The sequence below is a fragment of the Lepidochelys kempii genome, chromosome 1 (genome assembly GCF_965140285.1).
Source record: "Lepidochelys kempii isolate rLepKem1 chromosome 1, rLepKem1.hap1, whole genome shotgun sequence".
In the NCBI taxonomy this organism is placed as follows: domain Eukaryota; kingdom Metazoa; phylum Chordata; order Testudines; family Cheloniidae; genus Lepidochelys; species Lepidochelys kempii.
This window is the reverse complement of record NC_136380.1, coordinates 69,280,326-69,302,441: the sequence shown is the minus strand read 5'-3', so window position 1 is coordinate 69,302,441 and position 22,116 is coordinate 69,280,326. Positions and strand designations below refer to the sequence as shown.

Sequence of the window (22,116 nt, the reverse complement as noted above, 5' to 3'; positions counted from 1 at the left end):
ACCCCCAGTAATATCCAGTGTTTGATTAATGGCCAGTTCAAGTTTATGGTTAAGGCAATGCCACAAAATGAGATTTGGGAAGTCTTTTTGTAGGAGTTTGCCCACCCCAGCTTTGACTGCTAGCATGACATTTGCACCATTACTACAAACACTGACAGACCTAGGTCAGTAATTCCACAGTGAATCCACAACCTAGTAAACATTTGATTATGTCTTGCTTTATGTTCTTAACCGATGCATTGTCTAACTCAATCAATTCCGAAGGAAATGCTACTGGATTTCTAACACCACCAACACTGGCTTGTAAAAAATTATAAGAGTTGATTTTTGAACAAGAGTAATAGATTGGTCAACTAGTATCGCAATCTTGGATTTGGTCTTGATTATCTGCGAGACAATTTTTTTCTTCATTTCTGTGGAGACATGCCCTATGATATCACTGCAGGCAGGTTGGCTTTGAAGCAATCGCCCGATCTCAACCCCATTCAGTTGCTGCAGGTCAGTCAGGCTCTTGTGGTCAGTATACGGCCGATTCATTTTCGCAATGCAGTAAGCCATCCTGAACACACAAGCAGTTGTTTCAAATTCTGCTTCTTCACTTTTTGCATTGATGTTTATCAGCATGTCTTTCTTAGCTGTTTTTAGAATTTTTGTGCCATCAGTATGAGCAGCTGACTTTTTGTGTTCATTAATTTTTTTGAAGTGAAGCGAGCGTTGTTTCTTTATTCTTCCCAAAAGATGAAATCTGACACTCAGCCCATTGAGAAGCAATATTCATGCCTCGAGCAGAGAAACTTTCAACTGGAAATGTTACCACATGTTCTACACCCTAGCTCTTCACTGGAAGCCAACATCCAATCATTTTTCCTCTGAAATTCCTCAAATTGAACCCTCAACCACACAGCTGGGCATTGCTTTTCATTAGGAGGCTTACCCCACGATTCAGCAGATCTCTCACCCTCCTCAGGCTGTAGATTTGGCCTTTCTGTGGCTACATGCAGTGTTGGTGACAGATTTGTCAGTTTTTTTAGAGGCCCTACTTTTCTCCACATCCATCCTCTGCTTTACGCTTGAACATTTTTAGTAATGCTTGTTGCATTGACATTGTGATCGATCCTTAGTAACCAGTTTAAAAAAAAAAAAAATAGCTAGCTACATTTTGTTTTCCCAATTTGGCTGTCTTCAATTTTACTCACTGCCCAGATTTTTAATTTTCGCGCCATGCAACAGTGGCATAGATGCATAACCATGACAATTAGGATTCTAAATCAAGTGTCACACACACAAACTAGATTTGCATTTTTAATACACCAGGGGAAGACTCTCTTACCATTCGAAAATAGTACGGGCAGCAAAGGATTATTGTCAACTGATGATATCGTCGTCCCCTTCAAGGGTAGTAGACAAGTTAGATTTATTGCCATAACTTATCCAAGACTATGGCAATGCTTCGTATAGCCTATTGGGAGGTTCATGAAAAACAAAATAGCCACCAGGCCATATCAAAATGTTGTTTGCCATGGAGAGCTAAAATAAAACTGAAGAAAATAAAAAATTATGCCAATCAGATAAACAGAAACAAGTTATGGCCTAAAAAAGACACAATCACTTTCAAGACCACTATTTTTCCATCATTTTAGTTGTCAACGGAACACGTTTGAAATAATAAAAGGATATTTAAAAAAACAATTCAAGCAAAAACAAAAGAAAACGTAAAGAAATGGTTTTCTGGCCGGGACAAAGACATAGGAACGTGGAAACAGCGGTGCAGAGAATGGGTTTTTACTGTATGATGCACACATTATACAGCCACGTGGTGTGGGGGGGAAGGGCTGCGGCACCAACACATTCTGCCGTCTGCTCTCTCGCTCACCCTCAGTCCCAACTCCAAAACTAAACTTAAACTGTGGCTTAAGCCTCCACCCCACACCTAAATATTCTAACGCCATGTGGTAACCACTGACCCAACCCCCCAGTTAGTTACCACCTAACCCCATAGCAACTCGCTCTGACATCAACACAATCCAATACACAACACATACAAAGGACTTATTTTATCAACGGAACCCTCTCATAATTAGATAAATGTGCCAGCCCACTCTTCCGATATCCTTACGAGGATAACAAGAGGAACTAGTCCACCAACTAGTCTCACGCAGCTGCACTAAAACACTGCACAACTTGCATACTGGGACAGCTACGACACCTGGCACATTACCCAAAATAGTCCATGACAGCGGTTAATTTACAAAAACAGTATTTATTATTCATTATTCATTCTTGAAAATACCAGCAATAAATGTCTTAACGGTACGGCGTACTTGACAGTACCAGCTTACTTTGCACCATTGCTCAGCATATGAACTCTCCATGCTGAGGAAAGTCAAAGCTTTGAAAGGGGAGTGATGCATGCCTGCAAAGCAGTAGAGTTCAAAACAGTGAGCAAAGCAGTCACTGTGGGAATTGTGGATACTGTGGAAGGCTAGTTACATTGACACAACAAACCACAGAGTCTACACTAACGCTTTGTCGCTTTAACTTTGCAACAAAAAGCTCTATGCCTCTTGTCAAGGTGGTTTTATTTTATCAACAAAACAGGAGAGTTTTGCCACAAAAAGTAGCACTGAAGAGTGTACACCTCCACTGTTGTGTTGGCAAAAGCTACCTTTTGCCAACAAAACTGTAGTGTGGACAAGACCTAACTCGATTTCAGGTGCCCCTTAAAACAAATTGCATGCTCATTCACTAGTCTTAGCAATCTGTTTTTCTTTCTTTCCCTAATGATGGACATGTGTACCATGGTTGTCACTGAGACTTAAAAACAGGAACTTATAAACTTGCTCGAAATTACTTATGTTCTGGAAATGTTATGACTGGATTTCAAATTTGCAGGAAAAGTAAATAATTTGTTGCCATCAGGTTTCAACAGTTAAAAATTTACAGATGCAAAATGTTTTTAACCACTCCTTTTGTTGAAAGAAATATCATCCTAAAATACACATTTGTTTGTCTTCAGTGGATTTTAAAAAAGCTACAAGTCTAGAATGTGGATATGATGGCATTGGCCATGAGATACAAAAATTATACTGGTCTTAGAAATGTGGCAAAGGCAGTGTAGAAATGTTACCACTATGTTAAATGGCTTTCTAGGTGTTTATAAAATGCTGAACCTTTTAGAATAATTTATATGATATGTATTTCATAATTAGGGGACAAAAAAGCAAGTTGACGATAGTACAACAGGCAAGTTCAACAGAAAAATTTTGCACACTCAGTAATATTGCACAGCCACCTAACTATTCATTCACAATAGAAATATCATATTACATTATTCACCATGCCTTAGGGAATGGCTACACTTGCAGATGTAGAGAGCTGGGAGTTAAACCAGCCTTTGGAGACCGCAGCAAGGAAAACGCTACTGTGTGTTTACACTGTCAGATTCAAGTGCACTGGCGTGGCTACATTAGCAGCTCTTGCAACGCCACAGACAGCAGCGCATTGTGGTAGCTATCCTAGAGTACAAGTGGCTGCAACATGCTTTTCAAATGGGGGTGGGGAGTGTGACAGGGAGCGTGTTGTGTGTATGTGGGGGGAGAGAAAGTGAGTTTTTGGGGTGCTGAGAGTGTGTCAGCATACTGTCTTGTAAATTCAAACAGCACCAGACTCCTCCCCCGGCTTCTCTCTCTCTTACACACTCACAGCAGCAACATTCCACATTAATGCCAGCTGTCTGAAACGGAGCTTTGAAAGAGGATATCCGCATTTCTACAGCCGAGTTCAAAACATTGACAAGAGTGGCCACTTGACTTCAGGGGATTATGGGACATTTCCGGAGGCCAATCACAGCACAGTAATGCAACACCTCGTTCACACTGACGCTCAGGCGTTTCAGCCGGAGCGCAGCAAGCGTTATGCTTCTTGTGGAGGTGGATTACAGGAGCGCTTCAGCTGCAGAGTCCGGGCGCTCTAAGTGCCTCGCCAGTGTAGACGGGTCAGGAGTTAGGGTGCCTGGGGCTGCTTTAATGCACTCTAACTTGCACGTGTAGCCAAGCCCTTAGTGTGCATCAGGCTACATAGATCAACAACCTCCGCTTGCTATGGACTACCAAACTGTAGACAAGCCCTTAGCCAGGCACTCAAGAACAGCAGTCTTTACTAGTATGAAAGTGGCTATGATAATAACTGCATTAAGATGCCAAGTATGAACTTGATGCTTCCAAAAACCTGAGCAGACTCAAAGCTGAACACTCATGAAGTTAATAAAATTGCTGTGGCTTCTCTCCAAACACGTATCACGTGTACTTACTAAGTATTATTACCAGACAAGAACTACATTAAATTGGGAGTTAGGGTTGAGAGTATTTATCAGTTACTTCAGGATAAAAACAATACTAGGATGTTGTAAGTATCCACCCTTTACCAAACAAATAAAAAAGGTACTACTAAGCCAAGAAATTCAGCATTACGGTTAAACTTAAAAGAAATGAAAAACCCTTTAAGATATGGAAATACACAGCCAAGACAAACAACCAACCTTATCTCCACCCCGCACTAACATCATGAAGCATACATGTAATTAGAATTATGCATATTATTATTCATAGCTCCAAATCACATGAAATACATTTTAAGGACATTAGTTTTTTCCAGTTTTCTTTATAGTGTCACCACAGGGCAGATTTGTTTGGTTTTAGGAGGTAGAAATGTAACCTAAATAGGAGGAGGACCAAAAAAGAGACAACAGCAGGAGGAGAAGGGGCTAGAAGAGGGAAGCCTCCCAATAAGATGACTAAGGAATACAATAGGCCAGTCACAAAACCTTTTCCAGTATTTATGTGGGGAGCCCAGCCTTCCCTTCCCAGAGCCAGGGCAAGAGAGATGGTTGCTCTTTTGTCTCAGCAGCCCAGAGACAGTAGGAAGCCTCAAAATTTGCCAGGCAGTTGCTACACACAAGATTGACATAAAAGGACAAATCCAAATCTGGAAACAGTGACAGCCAAAAGTTAACACCCCACAAGCACCAGAAACAGATTAAAAACACAGTCTTTCCCCCTCCCCCACCATTTGCCACCTGTAGACTCTCTCCAAGTTTTTGGAATATGTCTCTGGCTAATCAGCACAGACCTTCAGGTAATGTGTGCACAGCAAATGTTTCAAGTCATGTATGACATCAGTAACAGCCTTTGCTATCACAGAAAAGCAGAGATTAGTCCACCTGGTATTATTTAATGTTTGCAGAGTGCTTTGAAAATATAAAGTGCTATATAAATGCTAAGTAGTAGTGTCCTCAAGTGATCATCTATGGAAGTATCACTCAGGTCCAAACCTGCTTAGCTATTGAATATCAGTTGAAAAGTAAGGGATTTTCAGGTTGGGTGACCATTCCCTTTTTACTTACTAAGACTTCTGTGGTTCATTAATACCAGAATGAATTTGTAATACTGAATTTGTAATGTTAGATTTAAAATATAATATATACCACTTTACAGACAAAAAGTTGAGGATAATATTGCCAAGAATAAGCATTGAGTAGTGCTCACCCTAAGCAAGAATTCCAAAGTCTGTAGATATTTCCAAACTTAATGAACAGTAATTAAATGTTCCTCATCCAAGTCATCCATTTTCTTGAGGCTATTAAAATACATACACACAAACAAATATAGACATTTGATGTGTGCCATATCCAAACCTACAAAAATTCAGTAAGATACACCTAGCTGTGTTTAGGGAAAGTAGTACACATATTCATAGTTCCCAGAACTTGTTTTGAAGGAATTTCTCTCTCAAATGAGGCAAAAGAATTCTCATTCATGATATTACAAAACACTGTTTTTTTATCTGAGGCTCTTCTCAATATTCCCAAATTCCATTATCCCTTCAGACTCATATTATTAGACTCACTCAAAAACTGCTGCTGTGAATAAAGTCAGAAACAGATCCCTGAAAATAACCCACTTTCTTCTCCCACTCCTGCACTTGCCCCTAACATCACTGAATAAAAATTCTTAGCACTTATATAGGGTTCTTCAACTGTAAATCTCGAAGTCTTCTAAAAAGCTGGCAAGCATAATCAGATAAGGCAGTTCCATGACTTTCCTTGGGTCATACATAAAGACACAGGAGAGCTGGGTATAGACTCTAGAGTTTAGAATGGCAGTGTGAATGGGGCCCTAAACAGTGATTTAGAATTAAACATTTCAACCTTAAAACTCAACCTCTTTCTATGCTGTGATACTGCAATTTAGCATGGGGAGGGGGCAGGAGATTTTCAAAGGCACAAGAGCAGATAGGCACCCAATTACCCTTTGTACTTTTGAAAACTTCCCCCATAAACTTTATGCATTGACCCTAGCAGTAATGAAGTGTAGGCATTTATATGACAAGAGGGATCTTCTCTATGAGTTTTCTTACGGATAGTTGTATTTCAGACAACAGAACTGAAGCAAAATTGATCATTTCTAATATAAAAGTAGTATTAATGTGATATAACAGTGGTTCTCAAACTTTTTGGGTTCAGGACACATTTGTAAGCCTTGATAGTCTGTTACGACCCAGTAAATAGATATAGTGCAAAAAAGTCTCACTTACTTAAATATTTCATAGAATCATAGAACAGGAAGGGACCTCAAGAGATCATCTAGTCCTGTCCCCTGCACTTATGTCAGGACTAAATATTATTTAGACCAGTAGTTCTCAAAGTCAGTCTGCTGCTTGTTCAGGGAAAGCCCCTGGCATGCCGGACCAGTTTGTTTACGTACAGTGTCCACAGGTTCGGCCGATCACAGCTCCCACTGGCCGCAGTTTGCCACTCCAGGCCAATGGGGGCTGTGAGAAGGGCAGCCAGCACATCCCTCGGCCTGCACCACTTCCCGCAGCCCCCATTGGCCTAGAGCGGCGAACCGCAGCCAGTGGGAGCCGCGATCAGCCGAGCCTGCGTTTGCAGCAGGTAAACAAACCGGTCCAGCACACCGGGGCTTTCCCTGAATGAGCGGCGGACCAGCTTTGAGAACCACTGATCTAGACCATTCCTGACAGGTGTTTGTCCAACCTGCTCTTAAAAATCCCCAATGATGGAAATTCCACAACCTCCCTAAGCAATTTATTCCAGTGCCTAACCACTCTGACAGTTAGGAAGCTCTTCCTACTGTTCAACCTAAACCTCCCTTGCTGCAATCTAAGCCCATTGCTTCTTGTCCTATCCTCAGAGGTTAAGAAAAAAAATGTTTCTTCCTCCTTCTTGTAACAACCTTTTATGTACTTGAAAACTGTTATGTCCCCTCTCAATCTTCTCTTCTCCAGACTAAACAAACCTAATTTTTTCCATCTTCCCTATAGGTCCTGTTTTCTAGACCTTTAATCATTTTTGTTGCTTTTCTCTGGACTTTCTCCAATTTGTCCACATCTTTCCTGAAATGTGGCACCCAGAACTGGACGCAATACTCCAGTTGAGGCCTAATCAGCGCAGAGTAGAGTGGAAGAATTACTTCTCGTGTCCTGCTTATAGTACTTCTGCTAATACATCCCAGAATGATGTTTGCTTTTTTTGCAACAGCGTTACACTGTTGACTAATGTTTAGCTTTTGATCCACTATGACCCCCAAATCCCTTTCTGCAGTCATTTCCCATTTTGTATGCGGGCAACTGATTGTTCCTTCCTAAGTGGAGTACTTTGCATTTGTCCTTATTGAATTTCATCCTATTTACGTCAGATCATGTCTCCAGTTTGCCCAGATCATTTTGAATTTTAATCCTATCCTCCAAAGCCCTTGCAACCCCTCCCAGCTTGGTACGGTTCGCAAACTTTGTAAGTGTACTCTCTATGCTATTATCTAAATCACTGATGAAGATATTGAACAGAACTGGACGCAGAACCGATCCCTGCGGGACCCCACTCATTATGCCCTTCCAGCATGACTGTGAACCACTGATAATTACTCTCTGGGAATGATTTTCCAACCAGATATGCACCCAGCTTATAGTAACTCCATCTAGGATGTATTTCTCTAGTTTGTTTATGAACAGGTCACGAGAGACAGTATCAAAAGCCTTACTAAAGTCAAGATATACCACATCTACTGCTTCCCTCCCATCCACAAGGCTTGTTACCCTGTCAAAGAAAGCTCTCAAGTTGGTTTGACATGATTTGTTTCTTGACAAACCCATGCTGACTGTTATTTATCACCTTATTATCTTCTAAGTATTTGAAAATTGATTGCTTAATTATTTGCTCCATTATCTTTCCAGGTACAGAAGTTAAGCTGACTGGTCTGTAATTCCCCAGGTTGTCCTCATTTCTCTTTTTATAGACGGACACTATATTTGCCCTTTTCCAGTATTCTGGGATGTTTCCCACCTTCCATGACTTTTCAAAGGAATTGCTAATGGCTCAGATATCTCCTCAGTCAGCTCCTTGAGTATTCTAGGATGCATTTCATCAGGCCCTGGTGATTTAAAGACATCTAACTTGTCTAAGTAATTTTTGATTTGTTCTTTCCCTATTTTAGACTCTGATCCTACCTCATTTTCACTGACATTCACTATGGTAGACATTCAATCGCCATCAACCTTCTTGGTGAAAACCAAAACAAAGAAGTCATTAAGCACCTCTGCCATTTCCACATTTTCTGTTATTGTCTTTCCCCTCTCATTGAGTAACGGGCCTATTCTGTCCTTGGTCATCTTCTTGCTTCTAATGTATTTGTAGAATGTTTTATTGCATGGGTCGGCAACCTTTCACAAATGGTGTGCCGAGCCTTCATTTATTCACTTTAATGTAAGGTTTTGCGTGTCAGTAATACATTTTAACGTTTTTTAGAAGGTCTCTCTCTAAGTCTACATATTATATAACTAAATTATTGTCATATGTAAAGTAAACAAGGTTTTCTAAATGTTTAAGAAGCTTCATTTAAAATTAAATTAAAATGCTGATCTTACACCGCCGGCCCACTCAGCCCGCTGCCAGCCTGGGGTTCCATTCACCTAGGCCGGCAGCAGGCTGAGCAGGGCCTGCGGCCGGGACCCCGGCTGGCAAGGGCCGGCAGCCAGAACCCCAGACTGGCAGTGGGCTGAGTGGCTCAGCCCACTACCTCTCAGCCCACTGCCGGTCTGGGGTTCCATCCGCTGGCTCCTGCCAGCCAGGGTCCCAGCTGCCAGCCCCTCTCAGCCCGCTGCCAGTCTGGGATCCCGGCCCTGCCCACATAGAGTGGGTACCTACCTTCTCCCTAATTCTAGCCCATTCTCTTCCTCTCTCTCTGCACTGAGTTGAGGGTGGGAGTGCACTGAGCAAAGGGCTGGGGGCGAAGGAGCAGGCTGGGGTTAGGGTGCAGGGTCTGGCCAGGAGCTAGAATGAGGGAGGGGACTCAGGGTTGGGGCAGAAGGTTTGGGTGTGGAGTACTTACCTGGGCTGCTCCCATTTGGTGCGAGGGGTGCAGGTGGGAATGTGGGAGGAAGGGGTGCAGAAGCTCCCATTTGGTGCTCGGGGGGTGCAAGATTCAGGGCATGGGGTCGTAGGGAGGTGCAGGAGTCAGGGCTGGGGTGTGTGGAGGGGGTGTAGGGGTCAGGGAAGAGGGCTGGGGGTGTGGGCTAGGGTCGTGGGGGTGCTCCCAGCCCCCTGCCCAGAGCGGCTCATGATGGGGGCTGGAGGGGATATGCCCGAATTCCACCCCCTTCCCCAAGGCCACCTCTTCTCCGCCTCCTCCCCGGAGCAGCGAGCGCCCTGCTGCTCCGCTTCTCCCCTTCCCGCACAAGGGCCATCAGCTGATCAGCGGCAGGGAGGGAGAGGAGGAGGGGCAGGAACCCAGCATGCTGGGGGAAGAGGCAGGGGAGGGGGGAGCTCACCTGCCCTGCAGCAGCAGCCGGCAGGACCAAGCTTCTTTACCCTGCTCCAGCGGGGTGGGGGGGGGAGAGAGGTGGAGAACAGCGGGCCGGGGCGGGCAGGATTTTTAATGGCATGTTGCTGCGTGCCAGGGTCCCTGGCTGAGCAGGGCCGGCAGCTGGGACCCGGCAGGCAGCAGCGTGCCATTAAAAATCAGCTCGCGTGCCGTCTTTGGCACGCAAGCCATAGGTTGACAACCCGTTTTATTGTTTCCTTTTAAGTCCTAGCTAGTTTGATCTTGTTTTGTGCCTTGGCTTTTCTAATTTTGTCCCTACGTACTTGTGTTATTTGTTTATATTAATCCTTTGTAATTTGACCCGAGTTTCCACTTTTTGTAGGACTCTTTTTTGAGTTTTACATCATTGAAGACCTCCTGGTTAAGCCAGGGTGGTCTCTTGCCATATTTCCTATCTTTCCTACGCAGTGGGATAGTTTGCTCTGGTGCCCTTAATAATGTCTCTTTGAAAAACTGCCAACTGTCTTTTTTACCCACAACATACAATATATACATTAACAGAACAAGCACATTGTACATAACACAGTGGCATTCCCAGCCCCACAGGGCTGGCTGGGCTTGGCTCCCCGCTCCAGGCATCATGACCTTGGGAGTCACAGCATCGCTCAGGTTCGGTCCAGCCATGCCACATTTGTGCCAGGTCGCAACATTACTCACACATGAGATTGCAGAGCCAATCACTCAAATTTGGCCTGGCTGGCTACCCATCATTAGAACAGAGGGGTGGCTGGGCCAAACCTGAACACTTTTGCAATCCCATGCACCACGTAGGAACGCCTGGAGTGGGGAACAGAGTCTAATCAATCCCACAAGACCAGAGCCTCAGGAGACACTGCTGTGGGGCGGGCTCTACAACCCCTCCCCTGAATCCTCCCATCCACACCCGATTCCACTCCCCTCCCTCCCCCAACCTACGCCTCCCATGCAACTCTCTGATACATTCTGGTGACTCAGTTTTGGGTCATGACCTTGCTACAGCACAGAAGCTTTATCTACGATTTTATCAAGCCATTAACATGTAATAAACTGAAAATCTAATGGTTAAAATTAACATTTTTTCTACTCTTTAAAGGAATTAACTCCAAGAGCAGTTTGTTCCACCAAGGAAATAGCCCATACATAATAAATGTTGAATCAATACTACACAACTAAATTCTTGATTAAAACACTAGTAGAGAGAAGAAAAGCCTTCTACACTTAATTATTCGTTTCAACTTTCTTACAATTGGATCTGCAAGCACTTTGCTAAATGGACTGAAAGGTTGTCCAAATTTTCTGTAGCTTCCAGAAGTACTTGCATCCTTCACTGAAATTATATTTTGTAACATGTTACAGCACTATTTCAATGAATCATGACATATCTTCCCATCATCATCTATGGACACCATTGGTCAGTAAGACTACTCACATGTAGTCATTTGCAGGATTGGGGGACACTCTCTAGCTTATGTTGCAGGTATGATTCCCTTTTGTACTTTTCATACAAGTGACCTTCTTTAACTGTTTAGCATACACACATAGTATACACTCCCAGAAGTTGCTACAAACGCATGTAAGGCTATAGGAAAATGACAAATTGGATTATTTGAGAAGCAGTATGGGAACATTATCCATATACATAATTATCCATATACATAACAAATGCATAAGAGGTACATTTTTCCATGACCTTAAAGCTACACATGTGAAGCACTTTGTAACACTGTGTACTGCTGCTCTGTGTATCTCAAACAAAAGAGGCTACAAAACACTCCTATGAAAATTACGGGTCTTAACTATTATAATACATACCACGGAGAAAAATATCTACAAACCAAATTTACATCAGGGAAGATATTGAACCATTATGATAAATCAGTGTAAGTACAGCAAAAGTAGTGCAAATATAAAAAAAATTACCAATACTACACACGTACCTATTATTGTAGAATATTTTTAAATGTTATAGGATAGTATACACTCCTGTAATTAAAGATTATAATGCACACAAATGGGGAGAATTAAGGCAGACCATGCAAGATTGGAATTTCATGATTTTGAGTACCTTACTGGATGAAGTGAGCTGTAGCTCACGAAAGCTTATGCTCAAATAAATCTGTTAGTCTCTAAGGTGCCACAAGTACTCCTTTTCTTTTTGCGAATACAGACTAATACAGCTGCTACTCTGAAACCTTTCAACAATCTGTTCACATACGATTTGGGTGGAAGGAGGTTGTTTTTATTTTCTTTTAATTGAAATAGCTATAATCCAGCATTATTTTATGGTTCTAGCCATGATATGTGTGCAACAACAACTAACATCAAAACAGAGTTACAAAAGTGATTTTACGATACACCATAATGTGTAAATAGTACATCCTGATAGATTCTTACATTACATATTTTTCAAGTGCTATATTTTAGTGATATATCCTGAACGTCAGCTATATTATAAAACATCAAAATTGGAGCTTCCAGTATTGAAAAAGTATTTCAGTTCTCATACAAGTATTTTACTACAGTAGACTATTTACTACTACATCAGAAGAATATATCTGTTAAACATATGTATTTTAAGTGACTAAGTAATACTTTAGGATTACACTTTAAAGAATGGAATTTCAGCATTGATTCCCATATGTTATAACAGGAGTCAGACCTACAATTACTTTATAAATATAGATTTAGTGATGGACATTTTAATCAGCACCCAAGCACAGTTGTTCCTGTGAGAAAAAAATTAGAACTTGTCAACAGTTAACACATAGTGAGCAGTGTCTCATGTTCCCGGTTTATCCCTATACTAACAAATAGATGGCCTTAGTATTAACTATTGGCAAACAATGCTTTCTATTAAAGGGGATCCTGGTAGCAAGCCCTATATTTAGGTTGCCTAACACTTTTCATTAAAAAAAGATACTTGCAACTTTTTTTTTTTTTTTTTTAAGATTCAACACATCTACTATCATAGAGAGCCACTGAAATCTGGCAGTGGGGAAGCCCTGGGGTTAGAGAGGTGCATTTCCTTTGTCCCATGAAATTATGTTAAAGTTTTGCTGATACACAACTGTTGAAAATTACCTTATCCCTCCACTTAGTTGCATTCCTCAGGAAAATTCTGGGAGCATGCCAAAACATTAAAGTGAAAACAAACATTCTAAGGCTGGGCCTATGCAAAAGCAGCAGCAGCTGCTACACTAGGAACCATCCTGAAGCTGTCTGAGCAACTGCAGCAGACATCTGTGGGAGAGAGCCAGGCCAGGCTTCCATCAGCAGCAACCATCCAGACTCAGCACATAACCTCAGAGACCCAACTCCACGAGCATCACATGGTACAAAACCTCCCCCAGCTTGGCGGGAGGGCAGGGTGAGTGAAAGAGTCAAGGTGTGCCAGGCTCCGCAACAACCTTCTGGATCCAGCACCTGTCTTCAGTGGTTCAATCACCACCCTAGGGTAACAGTCTTCTCCTATTGCCAGCTAATACAGTTAGTTCTGTAACTCGTGTGGCAACAGGATTATGTGCTGCAACACTAAAGGAACAGGGTTCACACACTGCTGACAGAAGTATGATGAAGGAGGTGTCACAGCTACGTAGTATTAAATATTTTTACTTTTTTCCTTTAAAAAACCCTACAAAATTACAAAGGTTAAGAAAAACCTTCTTCCTTTAAATAAAACAAGAAAATGACATACAAAAAGACTTTAATGTAAAGTTATGTAGGTTACAAATGATATAAAGACACACTGAAGTCCATACTTGAAAGCACGTCAATTTGATCCCAGCAACTAGGAAGCAACAGTCCACAGCAAAGCAAGGTGGTGGCAGATTTGTCAATAACTGCTTTAAAGTGAGGCACATTAAGACCTTGTCTACGCTGCCACTTTACAGCGCTGCAACTTTCTCGCTCAGGGGTGTAAAAATAACACACCCCTGAGCGCTTCAAGTTTCAGCGCTGTAACATGGCAGTGTAGACAGTGCTACAGTGCTAGTAGCTGCCCTCTCGGCGCTGGTAGCTACACCCCTCATAGAGGTGGGTTTTTTATAGCACTGGGAGAGCTCTGTACAAAGCCGCGACTACACAGCCACGTTAAAGCCTGCACCCCACACCCCGCATCCTCGGCCCCACCCCAGAGCCCGCATGCCCCACCGGAGTCCTCAACTGTACCCCCCACACACCCCCTGCCCCAGACCTGACCCCCTTCCCACACTCCAAACCCCTCAGCCCCAGCCCCACCACATGAATTTTGTTATGTGCACCAATATGGAGGTAATGTGTCAAACAAACACATTTTGTTATGGGCACATAACAAAATTTGTTCCGCCTATGCATGGGAAAAATTAGAGGAAGCACTGGTCTGACCTCACATATATCTGTTCACCTATAGTTTTGGATGAATCTCATACATCAATGTGAGACGCCATCATCATTTTTTAGCTTAAAAAGCCAACACTCAGAAATTAAGCAATGTCAGATTTAAAGCTTCCCATGCTACTTTTTATCTGCCACTTTGTGTGTATGCATTAGGATAGAAAAAAAAAAAACTGTTGTGTAATTTAGGATCATCACATACACATCTTCCACAAGACCCTAGCTTCATTCAGAGCACAGGTTGGACACACAAGAAGGCTGAATTAAAAATCAATGGCACACCAACTCCCACATTTTTACCAAATGAGAAACAGAAAATGGGACACCTTTGGAAACAGAGAGAAAAGAAGAAGCGTTTGGAATTCAGTTCATTTTTGTGGGCACCATAAAATAAGTAAATCATAAAGAAGTTAAGGCATTCCCAAATCCAAGATTCCAAATGACAATTTTTTTCTGTTGTATTAAATTTTAAGATTCTTTCATATATAACACACACACAAACAAAATATTGTGCAGAATTTGTCAGATTTTATCTACCATCGCTGCCAATACTAGTTATGACACAGCCCTATACTACCTGAAGTTCCTACTGGACTCCCAAAGGGAAAAAATTCCAAACTGACCAAAGAAGCATAAGAAAATACAACTACACTAACATCAACGGGGGCTGAATCTCTAAATTTTCCAAACGAGGTGAAGAAATACATCTGCTGTAATTACTGATCACTATTACCAAAATTACACTTGACAGCAAATAAATATAATGTTCACAGAATTTAATAAAATACATTTTGTAATACCAACACAAATATACAAGATAAATCTCTAACATTTCCAGTTGGATGTACCGTAGATATTTCTTTTCTATCTTAAGTTTTATTTACTCGGAATCAGATAATATATCTGCAATATCCCTTTGTGCTTATAAAAGTATTTAAGTTCTTGCATTAGGTGGTGTGTAAGATGGAGTCAAGTGGAAATTTCAAACTACACTCTTTAATGGACACATTTATCTAGAAAAAAGGTTAAGATATCCCTACATTAAAAAAAATCCAAGTGCACTTCTACTCTGCAAAATGACTGTGTAATGTTACCACCTCCTTACTCAACAGACCAGCTCCATAAATATATTTAGAGTTATATCTGCTTACGTCAGCACCAACAATTAGTTTTTACTACTCTCAATTCTTGTTACTGTAGCAGAACCAGTAAGGATTTGGGAAAGCAAGCTGGAGTACAGGGTGCCTCATAAATCAACAGATATGTTAATTAAATTGCAGTTGCAAAAGACAATGGTGTTTCACATATGTAAAGAAGAGCACATCTGGTGTAAATGAGTACAGAATTTGGCTTATAGCGTCTTTTAACCTTGTCTCTAAAGTAGGAAAGGTTCCCACTTCTCGCAAGAGGTGCCAGCAACAGTTGCAACTTAGCTGGTGCTGATCATGTTTTAAACTACTAACGTAGACTAGAAACACACCAAGTTAAGTACCAGTTCTGAAGACTTCTTTAAAATCTGCTTGAAGCTCTGCTGCTGCTATCAGAGGGTGGAGGAGTCAAGGAAAAAATCACACCCCACAGTAGAACATCTTGAGTACAGATGCAGAAAAAACTAAAAACATTAGTTGGGTGTTTATTTAATGATATTTCTGTTGTTCATTCTCTTCTTTCCAATCCTTCTCCCCTTCCTCCTCCTCCCCACCATGTACATCCACTTCTTTCCTATATGATACCCCCCCGCCCCCCAATAAGACTAGGCTACAACATGCCACTAGTGACTGAACAGTGCCTGGCAGTCAGCCCACTACCCACCACTGGCTCACCTCCTGCAACATCATGAGGGCACAAATCAAATGCTTAAGCACATCAGCCACTCCCCAATGCTGTAGCTTGCCAAGGTCCAGGGCACACACTGCAGAAACTGTGTGAACCATTTCAGTTATTTAATATAAGCTAGCCACTAAAATGTTTGGAAATTTTTTTATTTGTAGTACAAATATCAACAAGCCATCTTCTTAACACTACATTCATTTGACAGTCAAAATAGAAAAGTGGCAGCAGCCTAAAAATTTCAATTTGCGTGTTAAGACTAATATTTTAAATTCACAGATTCCAAGCCAAGGAGGAACCATTGTGGTCATCTAGTCTGATCCCCTGTGTAACACAGGCCACAGAAATTCTCCCAAAATAATTCCTAGAGCATATCTTTTAGAAAAAAATCCAATTTTGACTTTAAAAATGGCCAGTGATAGAGAATCAACCACAACATTTTGTAAATTATTCCAATAGTTAATTACTTTCACTGTTAAAAATGTACACCCTATTTCTAGTCTGAATTTGTCTAGCTTCAATGTCCAGCCATTGGATCATGTTATATCTTTCTCTGCTGGATTGTAGAGCCCATTATTAAATATTTGTTCCTCATGTAGGTTCTTACAGACTGTAATCAAGTCATCCCTTAACTTTCTCTTTGTTGAACTAAATAGACAGAGCTCCAATCTTTCACTATAAGGCATGTTTTTTAATCCTCTAATTATTCTCATTGCTCTTTTCTTAACTAACTTCAATTTTTCCATATCCTTCTTGACTTGTGGACCCCAGAACTGGACATTCCAATATCCAAGCAGCAGTTGCACTAGTGCCAAATACAGAAGCAAATAACCTCTCTACTCCGATAAAACTGTATCTATATACTGCATAATAAGAAACGAGAAACAAACAAAAAACAAAAAAATTACGTAAAGTATAAACTACTTGCCTGAAAAGTTGGTTAATTTCAACTTAAAATTGCTGATACAGTTCCTTCAATATAGTTATTAAAATTAAGTTACCTTTAGTGCCTAACATCTAGTGGCCAAGAGTCATTACCCTGTGTACTGAAGTCTGCACATTAGAATAGTGTTAAAAGAATATAATTTCTGAAATTAGCACCTTTACTCCTTTGCCAAGCATCTGCAGAGAAACAGACCAAGCAAGACACCTCAGCTTCTCAGGTTGATCAATGATTCCATAAAAGAACAGAAGGTTATTTCAAAGACAATACAAGTTTTTAGGAGCAGAAAGTTCACAGATCAGCAGATTTATAGTCTTCCCATAGATTATTTTCTCCAGAAACTGAACTTTGAATTAAAATTTGAAGAACCAGCATAGGTGTTACAGTATATAAGCTCCAGCAATTAAAATGTGACCTTTGTTATGATCCTTTTAAAGTGGCAGCAATAAATTTAGGCACTCTAAGGCCCCAATCCAACAAAACACCGGAAGGAAGGAGGTACATGCTATATTTTAAGCATGTGGGATTTTAAGCAAGTATTCCAAGCAAGTCAATGAGCCTACTCACATGCTTGACGTTTATGCATGTACCACAGTAATTTTCCAAACTAGGCCTAAATTACTAATTTTTACAATGAGCAGATATTTCAAGGTGCGCTCATTTTTACAAAAGTGTTGTAAAATAGTCAAGAAAAAGTCTGACCTAGTAAATAAATAATACTAAACCATACCCTGCTAAGTATGTGTATGCTTTGTATTGAAAAAAGTGGTGAGTCTGGTAAGTGTTGCCTTTTGAGAGAAGTAATATGTCTAACGGTTAGCACAAACTGGAGAGAGTCACAATTCCTGGGTTCTAGTCCTAAGTCTGCTCTCACTATAGCTTTGTCTACACTAGCCCCCCTTTTTAAAGAAAGAGTTTCCTACCCATGCAGCACAACCAGTAGTAGTATTAGTGGTCCAGAAAGGCGTGTGCCTACACTGTTTTAACTACATCTCAACTAAATCTATTTGCAACATATCTACATGACATTTCAGTAAAAACTACCATTGGTGGTTAAGAACCCTGTCTAAATCAGCATTCCCACTGTTGTTACCATGGAGCTGCACCCAAACATCATTGTTAGCAATGAGGGGAAACTGTTCAGAGAAAGATTGGAGTAGACTACACAAGGCCTACGAATTTAGATAAGACAACTTCTTGGTGCATTAAGCTTTACTTTTGATCATTTCTGTAACATTAGCTCAATAATACCAACTCTGAGGGATGCTGGGAAACTTACTTCATTAACTAGTGTTAACCTTACTTTCTGTTTCATTTATGGGAGATGATGAAGGGAACCCACTGCCCAGGTGCATAAAATAACTAAAAAAGCCACACCATGCCTCTGCAAGGAGAAGCAACTACAGCCCACCTACCCATGTAACAAGTAGGAAACATGCAGGACAAGATCAACCCTTCACTGTATAAACTGGGAAAACTGAGAAAAAGAATACCAAGTCTGGCCCCTGGATCTTCTGCTCAGGGACTGTGCCTAACACATCCCCTCTGAGTGACCCAGAAAAGGTCAAATCAATAGCTAGCATTCAAATGCGAAAGCTACCTATCTTCCCCCACCCCGAGCACTTCCTGCTCCTCTCACAAGGCGGGGGGAGGCACCTACTGTCAGGGTGGAAAGGGGCAGGAACCAGAGAGGCCTAGAGCAGCAGCAGCCGTTTCCCAGCCCCGAGCCTCCGGGCAGGCCCCGAGTCCCACCATCGGCCCCACGGAGCCGCACAGCGGACAGGCCCCACTTACCAGCCGGACTCCGAGAGCGCGGAGCTCGTCCCGCCAGCCATGGTAGCTCCGGCCGTCGCCGCCTCCGTGGCCCTCGGCTGCTGCTGCTGCTGCTTCCCACAAACTTGCCGCGGCGCTGGGCGGCCGGCTGGGCCCGTACCCGGGAGGGGGGGGGCAGCGGCGGGGGAGGAGCCGCGTGGCCTGGGCCGCCCCTCCCGGCTGAGGGCCGCGCCCCCGCCGGGTCTCGGCGCAGCTCGCCGGCTCCAGGCGCAGACCCCGCCGCTCGCAAGCGAACAAAGCCGCCGGGCCGGGGGAGGCTCCAGCCGTCCCGCTACTGAGGAGGCGCGGGCCCGGCGCCCCCTGCCAGCGCCAGGGAGGCCGCCGGCGCCGCCATCACGGGGGCGGGCAGAAGAGGCGGCGCCAGCGCCGCGGCCGCCTCAGGGCCTGGGCTACCGGCGGGCTCGGGCCAGGCTCGCTGGCGGGGGTGGGGGGGTGACTTGACTGTCCGGCTCCCGCCGGTGATTGCGGATGTTGGCAGGGGAGCTCACGGCCGGCGTGGCTCGGCCACATGGGCCAAGGGGAGAGGGGAGGTTGTTGTCACACACCCACCCCGGGCAGGGCGGGAATGCAGTGGATGCCCTTGATGGCAGAAGGCCGTTTGTACGAGAGCTCGCCCGCTCAGGCGGCCCTGGTCTGAGCTCTTGCACGGGGAGGAGGGCAGCTCTGCCAGAGTCAGGGGCATGGGGGGCCCCAAACCTCTGTGTGTAAATAAAATAATCGGGGAGGTAGCGTGGCTCCCAAAGGTCTCACCAGGCCAGGGCTGTAACGCCAGCTCCCAGCACTTAGATATGGTGCAAACTGCTGCCCGTGGGAGGCTAACTAGAGAAGAAAACCTTTCAGCAATGCAGGGCGAAGGTGACCATCTTTCCCAAAGGGAAAAACAGGAACCTGGGTGAGGCTAGCCTGAGCTGCACCCCCGCCTCCCACGCAGGGCTGGCCTGATGAGTCCCGAGCCCTCCCTCGCATCCCTGATCCCAGTCTTTTTAATCTCTCCTCCGGAAGCTGCTCTATACCCTTAATCATTTTTGTTGCCCTTCTCTACCAGTTCCCATTCTAATATATCTTTTTTGAAAGGAGTAACTAGAACTGCTGCAGTATTCAAGGTGTGGGGTGTACCTTGGATTTATATAGTGCAAGTTTTCTGAAAATGCAGCCTCTAGTCTGAGTGTCCAAGCTGTTGATATTCTGTAGCTAATGATTTTTAACCCCAAGAGCAAAGAAGAAAGCGAGGGAGCCTCTATATCCACTTCTGTACAATCCCAACCTCTCTTTCTGACATCTCATGGATGTCCAGGGGGCATTTTAAGCTCAACTTGTCCAAAACTTAACTATTGATCTGTTATGCACACATGCCTGAAAACCTTATCTCACCAATTTCTCAGTCACTATTCAGAACAATGCTACTGAGGTCATCTTTGTGGTTTGTCATTTCTCTCATAAAACTACCTTCTTTACGTCCTTCCACCATCTTCCTTCCCTCCACTGTATCAAACACTAGCACCTTGTCTTTTTCTTCAGTGCCCATCACCTTTAATCCTACTTTGTCTATCAGATCTACCAATTTATCAAACTGTTGACACCGTCTTTGCTCTACCAATGAAAGCAGCCTCCATACCTTCTTCCATGCAGCCCCTACCCTCATGTCTACAAGTCTGCACTTGATGAGCTCTGACTTCTGCTTTTCTGACCCCTGCCATTCAATTTCTTGCTTCATCTTATTTGTCTGTTTGTCTGTAATTAAACAACAAGTAATATGGAAACACTGAACAACAACTGACACAGAGCAAGGAACCAATGCCAATACTGCACTGGTAGATCTGGGCCATTCCTCACATTACTCATACTTTCTCATATTAGCTTCAGGGGAAATGTAGAAAAAAGCATTATGCACTGGGACAGGGAGAAGGAGAAAGGGCAGACATTCTCTATGAATTGTACAGGTACTGAATGAATTGTACAGGTACTCTATGAATTGTACAGGTACTGTACAGGTACAGGTGTCCTCTTGTTGCAAGTACATGAAAAATAATAATAGTCATCAATACCACCGACAGAGAACTATAGGTTGTATTGATGGTTACCCCTTAGAAAGCTGCTCTACATAACATGCACTGAATCACCAGACAACCTTGTACTCAAGTTGTCTATCTGGATTGTGCCAGCCCATATCCTGGTAGACTTTAAGCAAAGTGTGAGTTTAATTAGTGGTGGGGGCAAGGAGAGTTTTATCTGATGCACAGAGATACACTAACCATAGCATTATGCCCAGAAATTCTTATATTAGCACTGAGATATGGCCTAAAATCTCAGAGATCAATTTTCTGAGAAACAAATTGCTCCATTCAAGCAGTCTTACATGCCTATGCATAGCAGCTGCTGGCAGGCATCTGTACCAGAGGTGTGGAACTAAAGTGCTAATGCATTCATGCTACTTACTCAGAGGGTGGGGCAGAGTTAACTGGATAGACAGACAGTAGTATTAGTAGTAAAAGTGGATTTCATTTAGAAACTTCTCTGATTGCATATTAGATGTCAAGAAGAGACACAGTGTGATCAGGGATATTGTACCGGGGCTGGAAAAAGTGTGCCTACATAACAAATTGGTGAGAGAAGGGGAGCCACTATGGAGAAAAAGCGTTCTCTCATTGATTACATACAGATCAACCAACATGGAGAACCTGTCACTGTGGGAATTACTGACTTCTATAAAATCATCAAAACATCTCTTGAGTTACATTAAAGCATAGAGGCTCAGGCTCCCCTTTAAATCTCCCCCTAAATTGCTTGCAGTTGCGCAGATATCTCCGTTGCACTGGCACCTACTTTCCACTGCAACCAACTGCCCAGCACAAAAGAGTCATATATTCCCACCAAGCGCTTTCACAGCCCTATTTATCCTCATTTTTCAACGGTTTCCAAACCACAGTCTTGTTGGATATATTTCAGTAGAGTTAGGCAATGTGTTCCTATTTTTCTTTCAAATGTCTGTTTCAAAAGGTTAGATGTTGGCAGTATGGGCTTGGAAAGCAAGACCTATGAGAAACAACTTGCAGAACTAAATCCAAATCCTACCACACAGCAATATGTGTGATACAATAATCATGTTTATGTGACATATTTGACTGGTGTCAACATTAGGAGAAAATTTTCAGTGGTTGCAGTGACTCAGTGTATGTGTGTCTTTGGGTTTTGGTTTTGTTTGTTATTGGTTTGTTTTGAAATTAACTTAGTTTATGCACCAGTCATTTTTAAGTAGGAGAGTCAACC

General features: G+C 42.7%; 1 protein-coding gene across 7 annotated transcripts in view; it reads right to left on the bottom strand.

Moving 5' to 3' along the window:
* The window catches only part of TDRD3 (tudor domain containing 3), a 443,000-nt gene extending 423,854 nt beyond the window's left edge, over positions 1 to 19,146 (bottom strand). For 4 of the 7 annotated variants that reach the window (XR_012159206.2, XM_073346164.2, XM_073346179.2 and 1 more), the window contains exon 1: positions 18,811 to 19,143. Coding sequence is in view for 5 of the 7 variants with exons in the window: in XM_073346164.2 (XP_073202265.1) it covers positions 18,811 to 18,851 (41 nt within the window). In the remaining 2 variants the exon portion in view is untranslated. Of the gene's footprint in view, positions 1 to 18,810 lie in introns of all 7 variants that reach the window. The other 3 variants (XM_073346158.2, XM_073346195.2, XM_073346202.2) reach the window with 3 other exon arrangements.
* Positions 19,147 to 22,116: the final 2,970 nt, after the last annotated feature.